Raw genomic sequence first — 20,923 nt, 5'->3', positions numbered from 1 at the left:
TTAAAAATTTAAAATATATATTAAAAATAATATAAATTAGAGTTATGTTTTTTTTTCTTGTAAAGAATAATATAATCAATTTTTATTTTAAAATTTATTTATTTATACTTGGCAAATTATAATGTAATGATTGTGGATAGCCCACAGTGTAGGGTATATAATAATGTAGTTTTAATTAAGAACTGTGATAATTATTTTAGTCTGTGAGTTATTGAAACCACATTGAATGTGATTAAAATACATGCCTCCACCTGTCTTTTGCAGTTGCAAAAATTCGGTATAATTAATTACATATATGCTATGGTTGAAAATATTTTCATAATTCCAATGCTCAAGTTTCATTCCTTAACAACCTTAAATATAAAAAACACATAGGACTTGGTGTGATTATGATATGTTGGGTGCATGGAATTGTACACAACATATATACCCAACTGATGAAAAAGTAAGAATTTATGATGCAACAGCAAAGGGGATGGGCTTCCCTTTCTCTATATAAACGCCATCACCCTGTGCTAGGTTTTTGCATCCCAGCCTTGTTCCAGTGCGAGAGAGTGAGAAACATATAGAGATCATGGCGTTAATTTCTGCAGATAATCCTTGGGTTTTCATCTCTGGTCTCTTAGGTACATTTACACAATATTCCATTGTTTTTCAACTTCACAGTTTTACAATAATTCATTTCTTCTTCTTCTTCTTCTTCTTCTTCTTCTTCTTCTTTTTATCAATGTTATAGGTAACATTTCTTCCTTGGTGGTTTTCCTTGCTCCACTGTAAGATTCTTTCATGGTTTAATTTCTCTTTTTTATATACATAGTTAAAGACAAAAGATGTAGTTAAATTGATTAATCTTTTCAGACCAACATTTATCCGAGTTTGTAAGAAGAAATCAACAGAAGGCTTCCAATCAATCCCATACGTAGTTTCACTCTTCAGTGCTATGCTTTGGATATACTATGCCTATGTCAAGACCGGAGCTTTCCTCCTTATTACCATTAACTCCTTCGGTTGTGTCATTGAGACCCTTTACATTGCTCTCTACATTACTTATGCTCCAAAGGAAGCTAGGGTACAACACTCGTCTCATCATTCCTACATATATTTATTTGTATTTGTAAAAGTTCATTAACTCTTTCAATTTGCAAAATGATGTACAGATATTTACCTTAAGGATACTTTTATTGCTGGATTTTGGGGTATTTTGTGCTATTCTTCTAATCACCCACTTTTTAGCCAAAGGTTCCAATCGAGTCCAACTTCTTGGATGGATCAGTGTAGTGTTTGCTACAAGTGTATTTGCTGCACCTTTAAGCATCATAGTAAGCATATATTTAATTGGATTTTATATTTAAAAGTATTGCTAAACCTGAATATCTCACTAATATTATTATTTTTAAATTTATAACAATATTTTGCAGAGGCAGGTTATTCGTACCGAAAGTGTGGAGTTCATGCCATTTTATTTATCAATTATGCTTACTCTAAGTGCTATTATGTGGCTTTTGTATGGCATATTCCTTAAAGATTTATATATTGCGGTAAGTAATTCATTGAAAAAGACAATCCCTTAAACCTTTCCTTTAAAAGCTTTTGAATTTCTGCTTTAGTTAACAGCTAAAAAGAAGTTGGTGTAAATTATTGACAGATTCCCAATGTTCTGGGTTTCATCTTCGGGATGCTTCAAATGGTGTTACATGCAGTATATAGGAAGCACAAGACAGTGTCCGAGGATGTCAAGTTACCAGAACACTGTGTCGATGTTACAAACGTGAGCACGGTTACGGATTCCGATAATCATCGGGTGCGGGAAACCGTGAGCTCATCCGAGCCACCCCAAGTTCATGATCATAGAATGATTGGGATGACCTGCAAATCACAGAATTATCAAAGTGATCAAAGGGAGAAAATCATGGATTCCCCTAACCCTAATCCTAACCTGCTAGGAACATGTGAAGCTTGATGGAAGTTGTATACATAAATCTCTCTATTGATGGCTACATGCAGTATATATATTATATGCACGTATCTCTCTCTCTCTCTCTCCCCTGGACTTCTGTAGTATACATATATGCGTGTAGCATAGGTATATGTCAACATCTCATGCTTTTATTTTTCATATAGGTGTATGAGTTTCAAAAATCATAAAAATACTTTAATTTCATTAAGAAAAACATTAGACTCTTACACACTCTTGAATTCTTTTTAAAATTTTCACATAATTATAATTTTTTATACTGGTTATATTTGTTTATTATTGTTATTTTTTTTGTTTTTTTAAGTCGTATTGGTTTACCATCATACATAAGTTAAAATAAATTAAAAAATATATAATTATTTATTTAATGAAAAATCTAAGAGGTTTAATTAACACATAAATTCTCAATTAAATAAGTGATTAATATTAATAGCAAGAAGTTTTAATGACTATTGATGTTTATAGTAAGAATTCCATGTGATTGGTTTCAAAGGCACCACCACAACATCTTGCTATTTGGTAATGATCACAATTCAGACCGTGCCCATCGACTCATAAATGACTGCCCACTGGGCCCTTTTCTTTTTATGTAAATAATAGGGATAAATTAACTTTAGTCCCCCAACTTGAAAACCCTTTTTAATGTAGTCCCTAATTTTTTTTCTCACATTAGCCTTGAAATTTGGTAACTTTTGATAGCTTTGATTTATGTGATTACTAGTCACTATCATATTATTATTATGTCACATCATTATCTAAAAAACTATTAATTTTTACTAAAACATTAATGATGACGTGGCACAAAATTAAATTGTTGTATTATTACATGTACCAAAACTAAAAAAAAAATTGTGAAGTATTCATAAGACTTAAATTAAAAAAAATTGCTAAATTCGAAGGCTAAATATTATTTTATCCCTTAACAATATTATGCTACATATATGCAAATTTTGCAAGGAATTGAGTGGAGTCGTAAAATGATTTGAGTGATTGGAAATTTAAAACTTAATATCTTATGTTACATTTGATTAATAGTATAATAATATGAGGAAAAGAATTTATTTAATACACATTTATTATAATAGTTACACATAAAATAAAAGATAATTAGTATAAATTTAAACTTGAAATTAGAAAGATGAGTAAAAAATCTTGTAAAAAAAAATAAGACATCTTCAAAATAAAAAGAAAAATATTCTCTCTTTTTCAAAAACAAGTCAGGCGTGGCGCTAAAAATTATCAATTAAATTTTGTTTATTGCTAACTCCTATTAAAATACAATGCAAAAATAATACTCTTACCAAATATAATATTATTGATTAATTGATTAATCTTGTTTTGAGATAAATGAGATCTTATTATATATTAAAAAAAGTTTGAATACATGCTTTCTAAATTAGCTATTTGTGCTCAAACTCCTAACTCCAAAGTTTTTCCAACATAAATTTGAGTCCAAATTGGATAAAATTTATTTATTTTTAATTAAATCAAGTTGCTTTAGAATATATATATATATATATATTTGCATTTGATTTATGCTCTAAATTTTTAGATAGAATTTGTAAATTTAAAAAGTTAAGTTTGTTGAATTATTTAAAATTAAAATTAAATTGATAAAATATGTAAATATTAAAAATTAAATGTGTTATAATATCAAATAGAAAAGATCACACCTTTATTTCCGTCGAAAAAATTAGAAAAAATATTATGTTAATAAAAAAATGAATGACAAAAAAAGACAGAAAAGTTAGCATTACGTTTATCATTATATTATAAGAAAGAAATCCACTTGTTTAGTTCTTTAGTTCTTAAGGAGCACAAAAGAAAGAATAAAAGGAGAGGGGCTCATTTGGGAAAAGAAAAGTAGAGAAAATTTACAAGATATGATCTTTCTGTATCTAACATATCAACTTCAAATATTGCAAATAAAAAGAGAAAGTCGATTTAGTGAAGAACGAACAAAACAAAACAAGTAGGAAAATGTTATTAAAAAGCACAGTTTAGTGATCAAAACAAAAACATTCTAAAAATTAAGAGACTCGTGGTGTAATTTATCTCAATTTTTTCAACTTACTAGCATACTGCGTCCAATATATGGTAAGGTTACCATATGTTATATGGGATGAATATAGGAATTAGTAATCTTACTATATTTAAGATAATATGCTAGCAATGATATATACACACTCACGAACAGCAACAACCAATATTCATGGTAGATCTTCACTACAAAACCAGTTCAAACACTTTTAAGGTATAGTATCAAATCTCAAAATCAGTACCTCCAAATAGACATTCATATCGGATTCATACCTCGTATTTACACCCAAGTTCAAAAGCATATTCTCCAAATTAAACTAAATGGATGAGCTCACAGGGGTCTATACGTATACTAAAGGTATGAAAATCCAGTATTGTAAACTAATCACTAACCTATTCTTGCTTTAAAGTGGGATTATATAGAGAGAGATATCAACATGTATAGGTTGAGCTCTTGAATCTTTACGGTTAAGAACAAATGACGCGGGAGACAGAAAGAGGGTAAAGGAAGGTGTTGGCGTATTGAAAGGAGACTGTTCCACCATTGATCAATGGTTTCCCGTCGTTCACGAGGCAGTCGTTGTAGCGAAGGCGTCTGAACGTTTTGGGGTTGATGAGACGGGCGGAGCTAAACCAGCCGCAGTTTAAGTGAATTCCAGAGATGTCGCAGCCGGTAACGCAGATGTTCATGATCTCGACGGTGTAGGTCGGGATGCCAGTGGGGAGTGGCCGAGTGGCTCCCTGGTTGATCACTATATCTGCCTTGGTACACTTCTCCCCTGGAAGTCGGTTCGGTTCCTTCATTGTTGTCCCTGAAAGTATAGGGACTTATTTGAGTAAATTCTGAAAGGATAAATTAGTCAACTTGTCTTTTACAATAAAATATCGATAAAAAAACACAAAAGTAACCCAACCAATAAGGGGAAGAACATTTGCAGACAAAATACACTTTCTAAAGGGGGAAAAGGGAAACAGACAGTATTTAACCCCAAAAGGACTGGGTTCAAAAGGAGAACACAACGGCAACAAATTCCTTTACATGTTCAAACCTTTTCTTACTGTTCAATGAGAAATGAAAATTCGAACAATATTCGAATCCAACCCTAATTTCTGATATGATTTTACCGGCTCAAACAAAAATTCGAGTTACACAACCAAAAGAGATTTAAAAAGACAAGCTGGCTTCATTACAAAAAAAAATGACAAGCTAGCATAAAAAAAAGTTGGTGCCCAAATTTAGCATCGATCACGGTGAGCTAAAAGGCTTTAAAGAAAAAGCAAGGCTCTCAAGTTTCTATTACGAAAAAAAGGCAATCTCTTATTAAAGCTTTCATGGGGATATCATTATCAGATCCCATATTCAAAGATACTATCGACAGTAACTTGTATCATCAATGGCAAGACGACAGACATAGTTAACAAACGCTGGAAACTTTTCCGGGTTCGGAAAAAAAAGGGTCGGTTCTTTTAGTAGAAATTTCGGGTTGTAGTAAGTAAAAATCAAAGCCACCCGGACCCCCTCATACAAAAACAGTGACAAAAACCCAGAATAAAACATTCCATATCCTAACTTTTTTGTCATTTTGTTTATGAAAAAAAACAAATGGGTGGATTCTATTTTGTTTCTTTGTATAACTTTACCATGAAGAAGCTTGCGATGTAGTGCAGAAAATGTGTTGTTTCCTTGCTTGATCCTCAGTCCCATCAACTTCAACCCGAATGAACCACTCTCACCTGTAACATGAATAGCAAAAACCAATAAAAAATTAGTATAAAATGAACATAAAGAGACAAAGGGGAAGATGATGGAGAATCCCAAAAGGGTGTATCTTTGCACGTAAATCAAGCACCTGGAAATTGCACGATGAGGAAGAGGAATAATACGGCGGTGGAAACCGAGGACAGTAGTACCAAAAGGAGTCGCCGATTCATCGGTCAAAGTTACCTATATGACATCAGATCCCGATACTTGGAAAACCAAGTCAAAAGGTCAACGAGTGGAGTGGCCTTAAAACGCCATTGAAAAAGATAAGCAGTGGTGAGTGCTTCAGATACTTGAAAATCTGCTTCAAAAACAACGAGGGATCATTTATATATTAGATCAAATAAGAACATCCCATCCATCAAATTTTTTAAATGAAATCGAAGATGAGAAAACAACCGTAAGATCATCAATAGGGCGGTTCAGATTTGACTAGAATAAAAAAGAAAGTCTACCAAAAAGCTACGCTTCACGAGCTCAACTTTAGGCTCCGAAAACAGTAACACCAAAACGACGGCGGTTCGTACTTGAACTCTTTTCTAAACAAAAAATCAAAAACCCATTTTCATTTCATTTCAAAAAAATTTAAAAGCCTTTTTTTATTTGTAGTGCTAAAAATGGAAGTTTTCTCGAGAGAAGGCGAAAGAAATGTTTGCAATGAAGAAGAAAAAGAATTGACTCCAAGACTACAAAAAAATGAAAGAAAAAGGAAAGTGGTGAATTCACTGAGAGCAGTCGACAAAGCAGAGACTTGCACTACAGAAAAGATGCAAGAGAAACAGAGAGAGAGAGAGCAGATCACCAGACCATATAGAATTGCATGATATTATAATAATAATCGATTTTGTTTCCTCTTTTGCTAGTATATTTGAAACGACAAAAATTGCAGAAGAAGATCATGAAAGACAGAAATGACAAAACAGCAAAAATCCCAAAAAAGTCGTTCGCATTTATTGAACTAAAATACAAATTTTCAATAAAATAATCCCCTTTTCTTTTCATTTTCGAACCAAGAAGCATAGAAAAAAACAAAGAGAAAGCTTCTTGACTTCACCTTACCTTGGGAAATCGAGATATAGTAAGGATGGATCGGAGAGTACAATCAACTACGAAACGCGTGCGTTTTAGGGGTGGGTTGTTTAATCTGATTTGGCTTGAGAAATCGAGATGAGAAAAAGGAAGAAGACGAAGGAAAGAGCAGCGGGGTAATTTATGTAGTTTTCAAATTTATTTTGTTTTTGTGTTTTTTTAAATGAACCATGGTTAGAAGTGCACGTGGCGTTTTGAAAGGAAAAAAAGGTTGATTAGATTAAAAAGTGCGGACAAAGTCACGTGCGGCCAAATACAGAATTTATTAAAGCGTAAGAGTCGTTGACGCGCGCCTTCTATAAGGAATGTATTGTATTTGCTCTTTGTATGCTGCAAAACTGTTCTCCAATCAGGTCGGTTCTTAGATTCCTTTTTTATTTAACTCCTAAGTTGATTGTTTTATTAAAAATAAGACAGTATTTGATACTATGATAATATTTTTTTCATTTTTAATATATAATTATATTTTTATAAGATAAAAACTTTCCTGATATTATATTAAATATTTACTCAAAAATAAATATAGATATTTGATATCCCTAAAAAAAAAATTCTCTTTTGAGGGTTGAGACATCCTTTAACAGAAGAAATATTATGTTGGATTGACATGATGTGATGATACACTAAAAAAGGGAAAAAGGTCAAAACAACAATGGAGTAATAGAGGATCGAAAGTGTTTTTTTAAGTTATATACACTGTATTATAGCATATAGGTGAAATTTTTTATATAAATTATATTTATATAAAATAAAATGAAATTTTAGATACAATAATAAATTTAAAATTTTTAAGTTCAGAAAAAATATTTTGATTTTATATAAAAATATAAGAATACTTTTATAATAGTGTAATTTATTTTGTAAAAAAATACAGATAAGAATAATCTTCAAAAGAAAAAAATATATATTAATATAAGCTGAGTAAACAGGTAATGGATCATGGGGGTTATTAAGCGGGTTTTTATGGGGACCATGAGATGAAAAACTAGGGAGAAAGTGGAGAGGTATTTCGCAGCAATCCTAGAGACTAGAGAGACAGAGAAACATTCTGAGAAAGGGGTTTTCCTTGGGTTTCTTTTCATGTTTAGTAGAGGGATTAAAAAATAAAAATAAAGAATTATTTAAGAAATAGTAAGGTCTGATTCATGTTGAGGATCAGAAATGTGTCATCAATTGGCTAGTAATAGGGTCATGTGGACACCATGCCACACAGACAGAAACACTGGTCGGAAACATCCACATGAAACCAGAGCCTGCCACTGCCACTGCCACTGCTGTTAGCCTCTGCGCTCTAAGCCTCGGCTTTTAGCCACTTACCACATTTACCCATTGCCTAAAACTTTTATACAGTGGCGGACAAGTGATGAACGACATTTTCAATGTAAAAAAAAAAATAATAATAATAATAACAGGTTGTTCGCATTTTTGCACAATTTATTATTAAGACTGGAATCTTAAATTTAAAACCATTTTTGTTTAATGCTTTATGATATTTTTTATTTTCATTTTACAGTTCATATAACTATCTAATAATGTTTTATATTATATTAACTTTTATAATACTAAAAGAAATACATATTATAAAATCATGCATTTTTAAAAAGATTTTAATTAAAAGTAAGTATTTAGTATATTAACGATATTTTTTATTTCATAAATACTTTTTTAAAAAAATTATAAGTGTCTTTTTTTTAAATATATTTTTAATATTTACTATACTTTTATGATATTTGTGAACTATATAACTTTGTGAAGTCTAAAAATTTCATTGATAATATATTAAATATTTTTTATTAATTAAAATATAAAAAATAAATTCTCAAAAAAAAGTTCTTTTTTTAGAAAAGACATTCAATAAATATCTAAAAATTAGATGGTGAGAGTTACAGTTTTTCACCTCATTAATCTAAAAAAATTAATTATATTTCAAAATGATATCCCTATGACATTATTTTTCAAAATAGGATGAAATGAATAGTGATAGAAGGGTAAGCATTCGGTGTTGTCTGACTCCTATCCTCCAACCACTAAAAAATATTTTTTCAAAGATTCATATTTAACCCGTATAAGCATATTGGTGCCGTTGTATATGATCCATCCACCGCTAAAATATTAAATTTTTTTGTATAATAGCCTAATGATTGAGCAACAAAAAAATGGATGGTGCCGTCACCTTCTCAGGCTCCACTCCTTGGCACTATTAATTTCACGCCATGGTAAATAATGCCATAAGTAGGGGTGAAGGCAGAAATTTTTTTTAAGGAGATCAAAATTAATTTATAATTTTTATAATAGTAAAAATTTAATTTCATCATTTTAATAGACTCTATCTTTATGATTTTTAAAGGATTAAATTAAATTTTTATCATTTTTAGGAGGCCAAATTCTAATTTTACCTTTTATTAATTATAATTTTTAAAATTTTCGAATGACCTAAATAAAAAAATTTTAATTTTAGAGGGGTTAAGGGCCTTGCCAACCTCCTGATTTCGCCCTTGGCAAGGGGATACTGTTTAATTCTTTTTAGATTATTACGGTAAAAAAATTGGGGTTACCTATGGGACCACCCACTTGATTCAAGCATTGAACAAATCTTTCAGTGATTCCCAAAGTAGTGATTATTATTTGGGTAAATTCTATTAGAAGGAACCTAACTATGTTTTATTTTATTTTTGGTCACTTAATTATTTAATTTTGTCTTTTTGATCATTCAATTATCTTGGATTTTTTGGTGTTCTTGTATTTACATTAGCCAGCCGATGACAAAAAAATAAATTTAAATAATTGAGTGACCATTTTATAACTTTTCATAGTTGATTGACAAAAAAAAACCTAATTGGGTGACCTCTACCGTAATTTACCCTTATTATATTTTTTATTTAATGTTAATTGTAAAAAATCAATTATTTACATGTTAAATGAATAATGTATTCAAACATTTTGGTTGCCTCACTCGACTCATATATAAATCTACTTAACAAAATTTGCCATACCTTGAATCATCAAACTAGTAATAAATTTTTTAAATTCATAATGATATATTTAGTTTTTAACAATTTTTTTTAAAATTCAGCCGTTATTCTTTTTTAATTAAATTTGACCCTCAATTTTTTTAAAAAGGTTAAATTTGACCATCAACTTTTTCAAAAATAGTCCAGTTAATGTCTCTTTATCAAAAATATTGACTAAAATATTAAATTTTTAAACATAACAACTCACATGGCAATCCACGTGTGTTTGTTGATGTGGCATATAAGATAAATAGTGGCATCCATGTCTGCATAAAGTGCATGTGAACTATTATAAGGGTTCTCATACCAACATCGTTAAAAAATAATATTTTAGTCAGTATTTTCGTTAAAAATAAAAGCAAATTAACTTTTTTTTGAAAGGTTAATATCAATTTACCTAAAAAAAAGAATAAGGTCAATTGACAAAAAATAAAAACATTGATAGCTAAATTTATCATTGTTCCTTTTCTAAAAGATAGAGGATTAAAAAAGGTGATGCCACTATTGGCCTTCAATTATAAAAGGGATAATATATTTTTTTGACCCTTGAACTTGACAATTAAATTTAATTTGGTATTTATACTGGCACTTGAGCTTGACAACTACGTTTATTTCGGTCCTTAAACTTAAAAAATATAAAAGTTTGACAATGTGGCATTTTGAGATTATGCCACATCATCACTTGAAAATTTTAAAAAATATATAAATCTTCAGATGATGGTGCAGTTCCATCACATATTGTCACATTCTGTATTCTAATAATTGGATCGATGGTTGAAAATGTTAGACTTAAAGTACTAATTCCCGATTCAACCAGCTCGATCAATTTCATTGTCAAACAAACAATAATTAACTAAATAATTTAAATATCATAAAAATCCAAAACTATCAATTTTTTATATTAAATCGGTTAAACTATCAATTTTTGTCCCGATTTTTTATTTTTACTTCTTTCAAGTAGTTTTCAAGTCAATCGATTCAATCCATTTGTTTGGATCATTATATCAATCAGTTTTTGATCCAACCCTACTCAAGTAATATTGGTCACATCATCAAATATTAACAAAATCCAAATTCAGAGACTAAAATGGATTTAGTTGCACATACCAAAGTAGAACCCAAAAAAGTACACATGCTAAAATGAACTTAATTGTTAAATTCAAGAGCCGAAAATTATATTATCCCATTATAAAATGGTTCTTTTAAAAATTATAAAATTTCTAAATAACTTGATAAAATTGCATCTTGTTCCTTCAGAAAATTTAAAATTCAATGCTGACCCTATAAAATGAAAAAAGTACATAGTTTAATCCCTGGGTAAAGAACAAAATTGACGACGAATCTCATACCCCTGGCCCTCTACTCTGGTGCTTGCATGAGTGTTGACCATCAAGTCTAAGCCTTCCTATAAATAAGAGAGCCAAGTTTGGAATTGCTTTGCATCGGCTCTTGTGACAAAATTTCCGAACCATACTAAATTCAACAAGCATCTGGTTCTCATGTCTGACGCATCAATGCTAGGATGTTCTTGGAATGTTATGCTGCCTGCAATGGCCTTTTTGTTCGCCTGAACTGCCATGACGTAATGGCATTTAAGTATATGAACAACAAAGTTTTTTTTTTTTGGTTCTGCAACTGTTAAGACCAGAGATGGTGTTACTTGGTAAGAAGATTATAGTATCAAGCACTCTCGGCCACCAAAAAAATGCCATAATGGACAAAGACAATCAAACAGATAGACTTGATAAAAGACCAATTTTATAAACTTCAAGGATAGCGTTAACGAATTATGATTTTGATGATATCACATTAGACCAAAAATATTCCAAAAAGAAGATTACAAGCAAGAAGAGCATTGTAGAAGCCAAGTATATAGATCAGTTGTTCTTAGTACCTGTGATCATAGACGTATAAAGTAGACGTCAAAATGGAATAACACCAAACAGGACACACGCAGCTTGGGTGAAGTATCTGATGCTTCTTTTTGGTGCAGCTTTATGATTTTTACCCTTGTAAAACAAAGGATAAAGAATCGCATTCAATCCTGAACTGATAGTTTAATTATGCCGATGGAATACTTCAAAAGAAAAAATGTAAAAAAGTTATGAAATCGACATCTTTTTTTAGTTTTTAAAATTCAACCAATCATTGATGGGCCCTTGTATATGTTGGTTACAATTATAGTTATGTTATACCTCTTCAGATTTGGACACGTTTAAAGAGGATAAGTCACCTGAGAAACGCTCATAAGCAGTTATCCATTGCTCATTGGGTAACCTACCTCCCGAATGGTTTGTCTTCATTCAACCTCTCGCCTCCTTCAAAAAGTTTTCGTCAATCTATCTTTGTCAACAGCTACCCGCTTCTCAAGGCATCTACATGCTCCCTTAAGAGACAAGGGAGAACAGATCCCACCATGCTATAAATACCCTCCAAACTTAAGGAGGAGGGGGCTAAGTAAACCTATCCAACATTTTACAGTCTTTGTTCCCGTAGCAAACTAGCAATTGCCTTCTTCTGCTTTCTACCAGGTGAGAGTGAACCGACCTGCTTTGCTCTACAGCTTTCTCTCTTTTATATTAAATATCTTAAACAAAATGAAATACCATATTAAATATCTTAAATAACATGAAATATTTGATTTCTCTCTTTTATATGTAGAAAGGTCCAACAAGCCCAAAACTTTCGACAACTGGCCCAAACTTGGGCTTTTTTTCTTATATAATTATAAACCCTAATTTTTCGAATTTTCTCCTTCACTGAGGGTTTTCCTTCGCCGTTTCCGTCTAACCCAAAAAAAACCTTGGAAAAAGCTTCAGGAGGTTCCAAAAATGGTAAATCCGAAAACTCCGTTTCATTTTTTTTAATTTTAATTTTGTTGTGTTGTTTCATTAAATTCTATCCGCGAATGCTCTTTCATTTATGCTTGTTTTTGCTTTAGATTCAGTTCACTAAGCTTTTTATTTGAGCTATTTTTTTGGACAAAATATCGTGTGGAATTTAATTGATGGGTTAGAACCTTAGAAGGTTATCGCAAATACTCGGTTTAAATGTTATTTGTTAAATTCTAGTAAAAAAAAGAACAGTTTCATTTTATTATAAATTTACAAATACAATGCAGCTATTGGTATAGTGTTGTTAAAAGTGATCTCATTGAAAGAGTAGTGTAAGTCATTGTTTAGTTAAAAGGACTGATATTTGTGTTGGTCAATGTCGAGTTATTGAAATTAAACATGTGAAGTTTATTTGTGTTTAATGTTTAAAGAATTCAACAGTGGCTCTTTGTACGTTAGTTTAATGGTTTGATCCTCGTTATTAATTGACGTGTTCCTTTAAAAGGGATTGGGATTTCTTATTTGATTTGTTGTTAAATGCAGGCCCCAAAGAGAGGAGGAAAGGTAGTTGTGCCGGCCAAGAAGAAACAAGTAATTTTCAATTTTTTCATTAGTTTTTATCATATGGATGATCTCTTAAATAACTTGATTACGGTTTTCTCACTATCTGTTCTTTTCAATTTTGGAAATTAGGAGAAGGTTGTGAATCCATTGTTTGAGAAGCGTCCAAAGCAATTCGGTATTGGAGGAGCTTTACCTCCAAAGAAGGATCTGCACCGTTTTGTGAAGTGGCCTAAGGTTGTTCGCATTCAAAGGAAAAAGAGGATCCTTAAGCAGAGGTTGAAAGTCCCACCAGCACTGAACCAGTTTACAAAGACTCTTGATAAAAACCTTGGTACGTGATAAAATCTTCTCCTGTAAGCTGAATGGGTTACATTTCTATTAAATCTATTTGTGTTAGCCTGAAAAATCTGCCGTGTTTGTTCTTTTATCTTGTGTTGTGCCATCATATGTTCTTTGTTTTTGTAGCCTCTTCCATTCCTGTTCTATTTCATTTGCCTGTACTATTGCAGAATTCCTTTTTCTGTTTATAATGATTGATCATGAATTTGTGATTATAAGCTGGTTATTTTATGTCCAAATGTAGCAACAAGTCTGTTCAAGTTGCTCCTCAAGTATAGGCCGGAGGACAAGGCGGCCAAGAAGGAACGTCTCCTGAAGAAAGCCCAAGCTGAGGCTGAAGGAAAAGCTCCCGAAACAAAGAAGCCAATTGTTGTAAAATATGGACTCAACCACGTTACCTACCTCATTGAGCAGGTTGCCTTCCTGGTTTTTCATATTTTCATCAGTTTATCTGGAGTGTACCATGTATTCTGTTTATCGCAAAATTATTAAAAACAATTGTCTTCTTTTCTATTTTTATTATGCCCTGGCAGAACAAAGCACAATTGGTAGTTATTGCTCATGATGTGGATCCCATAGAGTTGGTAGTATGGCTCCCTGCATTGTGCAGAAAGATGGAGGTTCCATACTGCATTGTGAAGGGGAAATCACGTTTGGGATCGGTAATTGTCTTCTGCATTTTTGCCGTATGTAGAGTTTAAAGCTAGTAGGTTACTTATTTGTGTTGATGCTACCATGGCAGATTGTCCACAAGAAAACTGCTTCCGTCTTATGCTTGACTACTGTCAAGAATGAGGATAAGTTGGACTTCAGCAAAATCCTTGAGGCTATCAAGGTACGAATTGAACCTTACCTGCAATATTTTCCAAATTCCAAATATATGAAGTGTATAGGGATTTGAAGCATATCTTAACCTAGTAAAATGAGTTACAAAATCAGTAAAAGAATTAAATATTTTAGTAATATACCCAGGTTGTGATCGGCAGAATTTAACTAAAATTGCCCTGACCCTAACTAAAAGATATTAAAAATAATTACAAAACACTAAAAACAATCAACTAATGTGGCAGGCAAACTTCAATGACAAATACGATGAGTACCGGAAGAAGTGGGGAGGTGGTATCATGGGGTCCAAGTCACAGGCCAGAACCAAGGCAAAGGAGAAGCTTCTTGCAAAAGAAGCTGCACAGAGGATGACTTAGAAATACCATAGTTTCTCCCAAAGGCAGCTTGGGTTTTACTTTTATTTTCTATTTTTCTTGATTGATTAAGTGGCCCTGAGTAGTCAGCTGCAACTTGTGTTTAAGTGGATTTGCTTTCCCCTTTATTGATTTTGATGGAATTGTCATTAGAAGTTCATCTTTCAACTTCGCCTTTCATTTTATATTTCTTATTGAACTGTATTCTCATCTTATTAGGAAAGGTTTTCTGTTGAGTTTTGTGTCCTGGTTTCTGATTAATGTTATATAAGATTATGAGATGTTTATGTATACTTTTTTGGTATTTGGGGCTTTCATGAATTGGTCAACTTTGTTGCCCCGCCTTGACCCTACTATTGTTCTGAGACCAATGATAGGGTTCAGGTTGAAGACGGGACTCCAAAAGCTGTTGGGATCTTGGCCACTTCTGATTCTTTACGGCCGGTTGTTAAGGGGAAGAACAATGGCGGTGGGAATGTGGATAGTGGAGTCAAGTTGTGGCCTCTGTTGGTATGTTTTTGATGATTTGAAGAGGGCTGTATTGTTGCAGTTGTGGGGGATAATTGTGACTCTGAATGCTGTGAATATAACAAGGCAAATCTTTTAATCTTGACTGCTTTCAAGCTAATTTTAGCTTGGAATCGTTTGATCCCCGAATTATCCAAAGAATACTGCTTTATTAATGTGATTTTTCGCTTGATTTTGTAGGTATAATCACATTTTACTTGTTATTAACTTCGTCTTTTTTATCAATCTATTATTAGAAGAAATTTTCAGTATAAGCACCATAGCTAGTTTAATTGAGGAGCCAATGCGACTCGAGGAATACATTATTCACCTCTTTGTTGTATATGTACGCGTGCGTTCAATCTTCACATAAAAAAGTGATTATACCTGTTATATTTGACGAGTCTCCATCGGTCTTTCGCTCAGCTCTCTAATATGAAGTACCCAAGCCATTGCTTCGTTTTCCTTGTAGCCGCCAACTGTTAAAACGGGGTAGGAAATTACTTCTTCCATTGCGCTGTTATTACCTATCTCTTACTAAGCTAGTTGGAGGTAGAGGTGTGCATGGGCTGGGCTGGGCCCATAAAAAATTTTAGACCCATTTTTTAGGCTCGGGCCTGGTCCGAAATATGAGCTTAAAAATTTATCTAAACCCGGCTCAAAATAAAATTGTTAAGCCCTAGCCCGGCCCGGTTTGACTCATATTAATTTTTTTAACTTATTTCATTAAATAAAAAATTTTAAAATATATTAAATAATTAAATACATTTAAAACAAATATTAAAACAAAAAACAATAAAAATATATTAAAACAATTTTTAAAACAATACACAAATTGAAAATATAATAAAAATTAATTATATTAAAATTTAAAAAATATAGAAATATGATTAAAAATAAAAAAAATATATATTTAGTATTTAATTCGGGCCAGGCCGGGCTGGGCCAAAAAAATTTACCTGAGCTCGGCCCATTTTCTAAACGGGCCTAATTTTTTTGTCTAAACCCATATTTCGGGCCTATATTTTTACCCGAACCCTCCCATTTTTCGGGCAGGTCTTCGGGCCGGGCTGGATAGCCCAACCCATGCACACCTCTAGTTGGAACCCATACCCTCTGAGTTGTCTTCGTTGTTCTGATGTACTCCTCCGCTTCCCTAATGATCGTTAGCGGATTAAGTTGATTGTTTATAATATATAATATTACAATTTTAAAAAGGAAAATAAAAACAATAAATCAATTAACTAATTTAGCCGATGGAATCAAGTAAAATTTAGTGGGTGGAGTGTAAAAATCAATTCATATTACAAAGGGATGATGGATCAAAGAGACTAAAATGACCGTTGTCTAAGACTTAGAAGGAGGTGATTGGGTGAATATCATCAATGGGTGATATAATATAGCAGCTAGAATCATAAATGAGCAGTTTAAAGTTTCATAACCATCATATTTATACACTGCAGGTGCAACCAGGTGCAGGACAGATGTGACATCCAGCACCGTAGAATATATTTTTTTTTTCACAAAATTAAAAATATTATTCTTAGAATATTTATATTTTTATATTGTAACAAATTTTAAAAAATATATTAAATAATAAATTTTGAACTCAAAATATTACAGATATACTATTTCAACTAAACATATTTAGTTTTTATATCGAATTTTTATAAATTTATTGTATATATATATATTTCACTGAAAGTACCCTAATCTAATTATTAGAATAGATAGAATTAAGAGTTTATTACATAAGTATTAATGCATTTTTTTTCAACTTGCCGGTGATTCCTAGACTCTATATGTAGCTTCTTTTTTTTAAATAAACAATATATCCATATGCAGTTATTAAGTTTAAATTTGACTTTTTCTATGGAAACTTTAAATTTTACTAGAGATTTTTTTATCTGGTATGATTGTTTATATAGTAAAATCAGCGTAAAGCAAAAAACAAAGATTACATTAATTGCTCAAAGAACCGAAATGTTTGGCTAAATTTAGTACTGATTGTGGACCTGTGAATTTATTACCGTAAACTTAGCTATACGATTAACAACTGTATTTTGAGACCTCGAAACGTGACGAATAAGGATCTTCCAGTTACAACTTAATAGATAATGAATAAGACATAGATAAGATGTAGTTCCACCATATTACTCTCAATAGATCTACTAGCTAAAATCATCTCTATTAAAAGGACATTATTACATTTTAATTTCAATTATCGATATCCTTTCCCTTAAGATAAGCTTAGACTCTCTAATGTGACTTTTGCTTCGGTTTTGAGAACTTTATTTTTATACTTAACTTCAAACGAGGGGCAAAGCCAGGGGGCTGAGCCAGGGGTTGGCATGGGCCCCTGCCCTCCCAATATGTAAAATTATTATTTAAGTCCTTAAATTTTTTTAAAAATTTTAAATTAGTAAAGGTAAAATTACACTTTGGCCCCCTAAAATTATAAAAATTTGATTTAATCCTTTATAAATTATAAAAATATAAACTATAAAAAATTAAAATTTCATTCAACCCCTTAAAAAATTATTCTAACTTCGCCCCTGCTTCAAACTTTATTTGAATTGAATTTTTTATATTAATTAAAAAAATTAAAAATTTATTTTGAAAAACAAAATTCAACTTATCGATTATACATTGAGACACTCGAATTATTCAAGCTTAACGTGTCATGAGGTTAAAAAGTTTTCCAAGTCACTTGAATAACTTGTAAGCTCATATGTTTCTTTAAAAAAAAATTTGTAACAATTTCATAATAAAATTTCAAATAATTTAATATTCTTCTGTATTAGCCAAGTCAAGCTTCCATATGAAGATTTTATTTAATTTCCAATAGCGTAGAGGACAGTGTCGGCTAGGGAAAAAAAAAAACCAAGTCAAAAATAGACTGAAGGTGGGTCTTTTTTGGGGAGAGTAATAAATAAATGGTCATTTTCATGCATAAAATAAAAAATAATAATTATTAAATCCAAGACGACAGCCACAAATTTTACATTTTAAGGGCCCCAACATGGAAGATGATCATATAAGAATAAAAGATTTGCATTTAAAATTTAGTTACAATGGAAAAGGACAAAAATAAATTTTTTATTAATTTTTCAACACTAAATTTTATTATAATGGTATATAAAATAATAATTCTTTGTTTAAAAAGGCAAAAGATAACTCAGAAAGAAGAGAAACATGTTATGAAATATGAAACACATTTTGTCCTAAGCATCCTCTTCTTTGTACTTTTGGTTTTTTTTAATCTTTGTTTTAAAAAGTTTGAAAGCAACAAACAGGTTGTTCCCTATTTTCCCTTCTTTCTCAACATCATTTCATATTTCAAACAATCTCTAAAATTCATATACATAGTATATTTATTATATTGTAAAACAAATCTGTTTAAGGCAAAACCCCTTTCCCTTTCTTACATTTTATTTTTAAAATTTTTCTCTTTGCTTTTCAGCTACTTTAAATTGTATTTTAATGGAGTCTTTGTCAGTGATTCAATGGCTTGAAAAGAGAAAACAGCTCTTCTTGTTTGTCTGCAACTGTAAGTGCCCCCTTTCTTACAATCTTTCTTATTTGTTTATTATATCTTTATCTCTCTGTCTCTTTTTTTTTTTTACTTCCAATCTTCTTGGAATTGTATTTGTTGCTATATAAAAACATGTATTTTCTCTTCTTCCCTTTTTGCTATTTATTTTATTCTTGTTCATCTAAACTATATTAATGTCGGATCTGGCAAAGGGTGTGTCTGATTTGGGGATTTCATTGTGGAGTTTATAGTTCAATACCCATAATATTTCAATAATTGTTTTTTTGGCATTTTTAGCTATTTTCTATAGCAATATTGACTCCTTTTTTTTTTCCTTCTCTTATTTAAAAGGAGTTTTATATTAGGTGAGCGTAAAACAGTAGGAAGAAGCTTAACAAACAAGGTGTTGAAGCGAAGGGGTTTTTTATTTTAATGGACTGGAACTTGAAAGCTACATCATGGGATTTTACTGAATTTGTTGAGGAAACTGTATCAAACGCAGACACTGATATCATCAATGGCAATGAATCAAATAGCTATAAACTTGTTAACTCTATAGGGGATTTTAGAGTTGATTTGAAGCTTGGCCAAGTAGGAAATTCAGGTGAATTACCTTCTAACAAATGGAAGGAACCCAGAGTTTTAAAGATGGAATCTTCTTCTTCGAGTTCGAAGAAAGCTCGACCTACTAATATCGGGACTCATCCGGTTGTGTGCCTCGTTGACGAATGTAATACGGACCTTAGTAATTGTCGGGACTACCATAGGCGACATAAGGTGTGTGAGCTCCATTCTAAGACTGCTGAAGTTATGATCAATGGCCTAAAACAAAGATTCTGTCAACAATGCAGCAGGTCCTTACTCGTGTTTTGAGTTCCATCTGTTTTTAGAGGCTGGATCATTGTGGTTTCCCCGGATTCCTCAACGGTAACTTATGTTTTTTTTTGTAGGTTTCACTCACTGGAGGAGTTCGATAATGGGAAGAGAAGCTGCAGGGCACGTCTCGATAGACACAACCGGAGACGAAGGAAGCCTCAACCGGATCCCCTCTCACATTCTCGAAGCTATTTCTCCAATTACCAAGGTTAGCTTATGACTATGATGCTTGAATGAAATCAATTAGGACATATATCCTATGATGTTTTCATTCAATTTGCTTTGCTTTTATATGTAATGAACTTGTTTGAATCAATACAAATGCAACATTTCAGGTTCCCAAATGTTGCCATTCTCTAGTTTGCAAGTATATCCATCCACCAGTGTGGTGAAAACTATTTGGCCCGAATCTCGGTATCTCAACCTGAAGCAACCACCTGCGAAACAAAACCTTCTTCTAGGATCCTCTTCAAGCAACTACAGAGAAGGTAAGCAGCAATGCTCATTCTTGCAAGGCAAGAATCAAACACCTGCGAAAGCTTCCATTTGCCAGCCAGTCCTCGGGCGTGTTGCACCTTTCTCGGAAGGCAATGGGGGCTGCCAGAGCATGTTATGTGACAGGCTAACAACTCAAGTTCGGGATTCGGATTGTGCTCTCTCTCTTCTGTCATCTCCACTGTCGCATACATCTGGGATTGGGTTGAGTAACATGGTGCAGCCTCAGTCATTCCCCTTGGTGCAATCCTTGGGTCCGAGCCTACAAGACCACATTATAGAGCCTATGGGTTCGGTCGTTGCTAATGGCTGGGAGACTACGGTCCATGGCTCAGGAATGTTTCACATGGGTTCTGGTGGATCATCTGCAAGTGAACCCCCTGAAAATCTTGGCTTTCATTGGCAGTAGGAAATTTGAAAGTCGCCGTAACAATAAATTGCCAAAGCTATAATATTGGTACATTCGAATTTAAACTCACGAGTTTCGGGGTTTTTTTCAGGTGTGTTTTAATTTGGAGATGTTAATCTATTGAATGTTACTCTTAAAAGTAGATGCGAGTATTACTTTGATTAAACTTTGGGTCCCAATAATAGACATTTAGTTGGAATGATACATGCAATCATTTTAGTAGTGGAGAGAATCATGTTTGGATTTAGATTGTTCAGAATTTATATTAATTTAGGTTTGATGGTCTAT

The 20,923-nt window shown here is 32.1% G+C and overlaps 4 protein-coding genes across 5 annotated transcripts; 3 read left to right on the top strand and 1 right to left on the bottom strand.

The window, feature by feature from the left end:
• Nucleotides 1-428: 428 nt before the first annotated feature.
• Nucleotides 429-2,345, top strand: LOC107923749 (bidirectional sugar transporter SWEET12). Its single transcript, XM_016853916.2, has 6 exons — nucleotides 429-626; nucleotides 737-773; nucleotides 859-1,069; nucleotides 1,158-1,319; nucleotides 1,419-1,538; nucleotides 1,646-2,345. The coding sequence occupies exons 1-6, from the start codon at nucleotides 575-577 to the stop codon at nucleotides 1,958-1,960; spliced, it is 897 nt and encodes a 298-aa protein (XP_016709405.1). The 5' UTR covers nucleotides 429-574; the 3' UTR covers nucleotides 1,961-2,345.
• A 1,782-nt stretch (nucleotides 2,346-4,127) lies between these two features.
• LOC107923313 (TPD1 protein homolog 1) lies at nucleotides 4,128-6,995 on the bottom strand. Of its 2 annotated transcripts, none has more exons than XM_016853519.2 (4): nucleotides 6,832-6,995; nucleotides 5,866-6,078; nucleotides 5,657-5,749; nucleotides 4,128-4,827 (listed from the first exon to the last, which is right to left on the bottom strand). In XM_016853519.2, exons 2-4 carry the CDS (start codon nucleotides 5,945-5,947, stop codon nucleotides 4,484-4,486), a joined length of 519 nt encoding a protein of 172 aa, XP_016709008.2. In that variant the 5' UTR covers nucleotides 5,948-6,078; nucleotides 6,832-6,995; the 3' UTR covers nucleotides 4,128-4,483. The 2 variants fall into 2 exon arrangements, with proteins under 2 accessions (XP_016709008.2, XP_016709007.2); XM_016853518.2 differs by having other exon boundaries at nucleotides 6,837-6,995.
• A 5,166-nt stretch (nucleotides 6,996-12,161) lies between these two features.
• On the top strand, nucleotides 12,162-15,104 carry LOC107924240 (60S ribosomal protein L7a-2). Its single transcript, XM_016854589.2, has 8 exons — nucleotides 12,162-12,408; nucleotides 12,539-12,711; nucleotides 13,255-13,302; nucleotides 13,405-13,606; nucleotides 13,859-14,028; nucleotides 14,148-14,276; nucleotides 14,357-14,449; nucleotides 14,685-15,104. The coding sequence occupies exons 2-8, from the start codon at nucleotides 12,709-12,711 to the stop codon at nucleotides 14,814-14,816; spliced, it is 777 nt and encodes a 258-aa protein (XP_016710078.1). The 5' UTR covers nucleotides 12,162-12,408; nucleotides 12,539-12,708; the 3' UTR covers nucleotides 14,817-15,104.
• Nucleotides 15,105-18,497: 3,393 nt separating this feature from the next.
• LOC107924238 (squamosa promoter-binding-like protein 13A) lies at nucleotides 18,498-20,920 on the top strand. The gene is made up of 5 exons (XM_016854588.2): nucleotides 18,498-18,616; nucleotides 18,784-18,870; nucleotides 19,207-19,709; nucleotides 19,806-19,939; nucleotides 20,067-20,920. Exons 3-5 carry the CDS (start codon nucleotides 19,288-19,290, stop codon nucleotides 20,633-20,635), a joined length of 1,125 nt encoding a protein of 374 aa, XP_016710077.1. The 5' UTR covers nucleotides 18,498-18,616; nucleotides 18,784-18,870; nucleotides 19,207-19,287; the 3' UTR covers nucleotides 20,636-20,920.
• Nucleotides 20,921-20,923: the final 3 nt, after the last annotated feature.

The sequence above is a fragment of the Gossypium hirsutum genome, chromosome A11 (assembly GCF_007990345.1).
Source record: "Gossypium hirsutum isolate 1008001.06 chromosome A11, Gossypium_hirsutum_v2.1, whole genome shotgun sequence".
NCBI classification, from domain to species: Eukaryota; Viridiplantae; Streptophyta; class Magnoliopsida; order Malvales; family Malvaceae; genus Gossypium; species Gossypium hirsutum.
Note: the sequence above shows the minus strand (reverse complement) of the source record. Positions and strands in the feature narration are given on the sequence as shown.

What these genes read in the sequence shown, in the direction of transcription:
- LOC107924238 (XM_016854588.2), top strand. Translation starts at nt 19,288, where the DNA reads ATGGACTGGAACTTGAAAGCTACATCATGGGATTTTACTGAATTTGTT. An exon ending in TTCTGTCAACAATGCAGCAG is followed by an intron (nt 19,710 to 19,805) that starts GTCCTTACTCGT and finishes TTTTTTTTGTAG; the next exon opens with GTTTCACTCACTGGAGGAGT. An exon ending in CTATTTCTCCAATTACCAAG is followed by an intron (nt 19,940 to 20,066) that starts GTTAGCTTATGA and finishes GCAACATTTCAG; the next exon opens with GTTCCCAAATGTTGCCATTC.
- LOC107923749 (XM_016853916.2), top strand. Translation starts at nt 575, where the DNA reads ATGGCGTTAATTTCTGCAGATAATCCTTGGGTTTTCATCTCTGGTCTC. An exon ending in ATGCTCCAAAGGAAGCTAGG is followed by an intron (nt 1,070 to 1,157) that starts GTACAACACTCG and finishes AATGATGTACAG; the next exon opens with ATATTTACCTTAAGGATACT. An exon ending in CTGCACCTTTAAGCATCATA is followed by an intron (nt 1,320 to 1,418) that starts GTAAGCATATAT and finishes AATATTTTGCAG; the next exon opens with AGGCAGGTTATTCGTACCGA.
- LOC107923313 (XM_016853519.2), bottom strand. Translation starts at nt 5,947, where the DNA reads ATGAATCGGCGACTCCTTTTGGTACTACTGTCCTCGGTTTCCACCGCC. An exon ending in CCTCATCGTGCAATTTCCAG is followed by an intron (nt 5,750 to 5,865) that starts GTGCTTGATTTA and finishes TTCATGTTACAG; the next exon opens with GTGAGAGTGGTTCATTCGGG. An exon ending in ACATCGCAAGCTTCTTCATG is followed by an intron (nt 4,828 to 5,656) that starts GTAAAGTTATAC and finishes CTATACTTTCAG; the next exon opens with GGACAACAATGAAGGAACCG.
- LOC107924240 (XM_016854589.2), top strand. An exon ending in TTACCTACCTCATTGAGCAG is followed by an intron (nt 14,029 to 14,147) that starts GTTGCCTTCCTG and finishes ATGCCCTGGCAG; the next exon opens with AACAAAGCACAATTGGTAGT. An exon ending in AAATCCTTGAGGCTATCAAG is followed by an intron (nt 14,450 to 14,684) that starts GTACGAATTGAA and finishes CTAATGTGGCAG; the next exon opens with GCAAACTTCAATGACAAATA.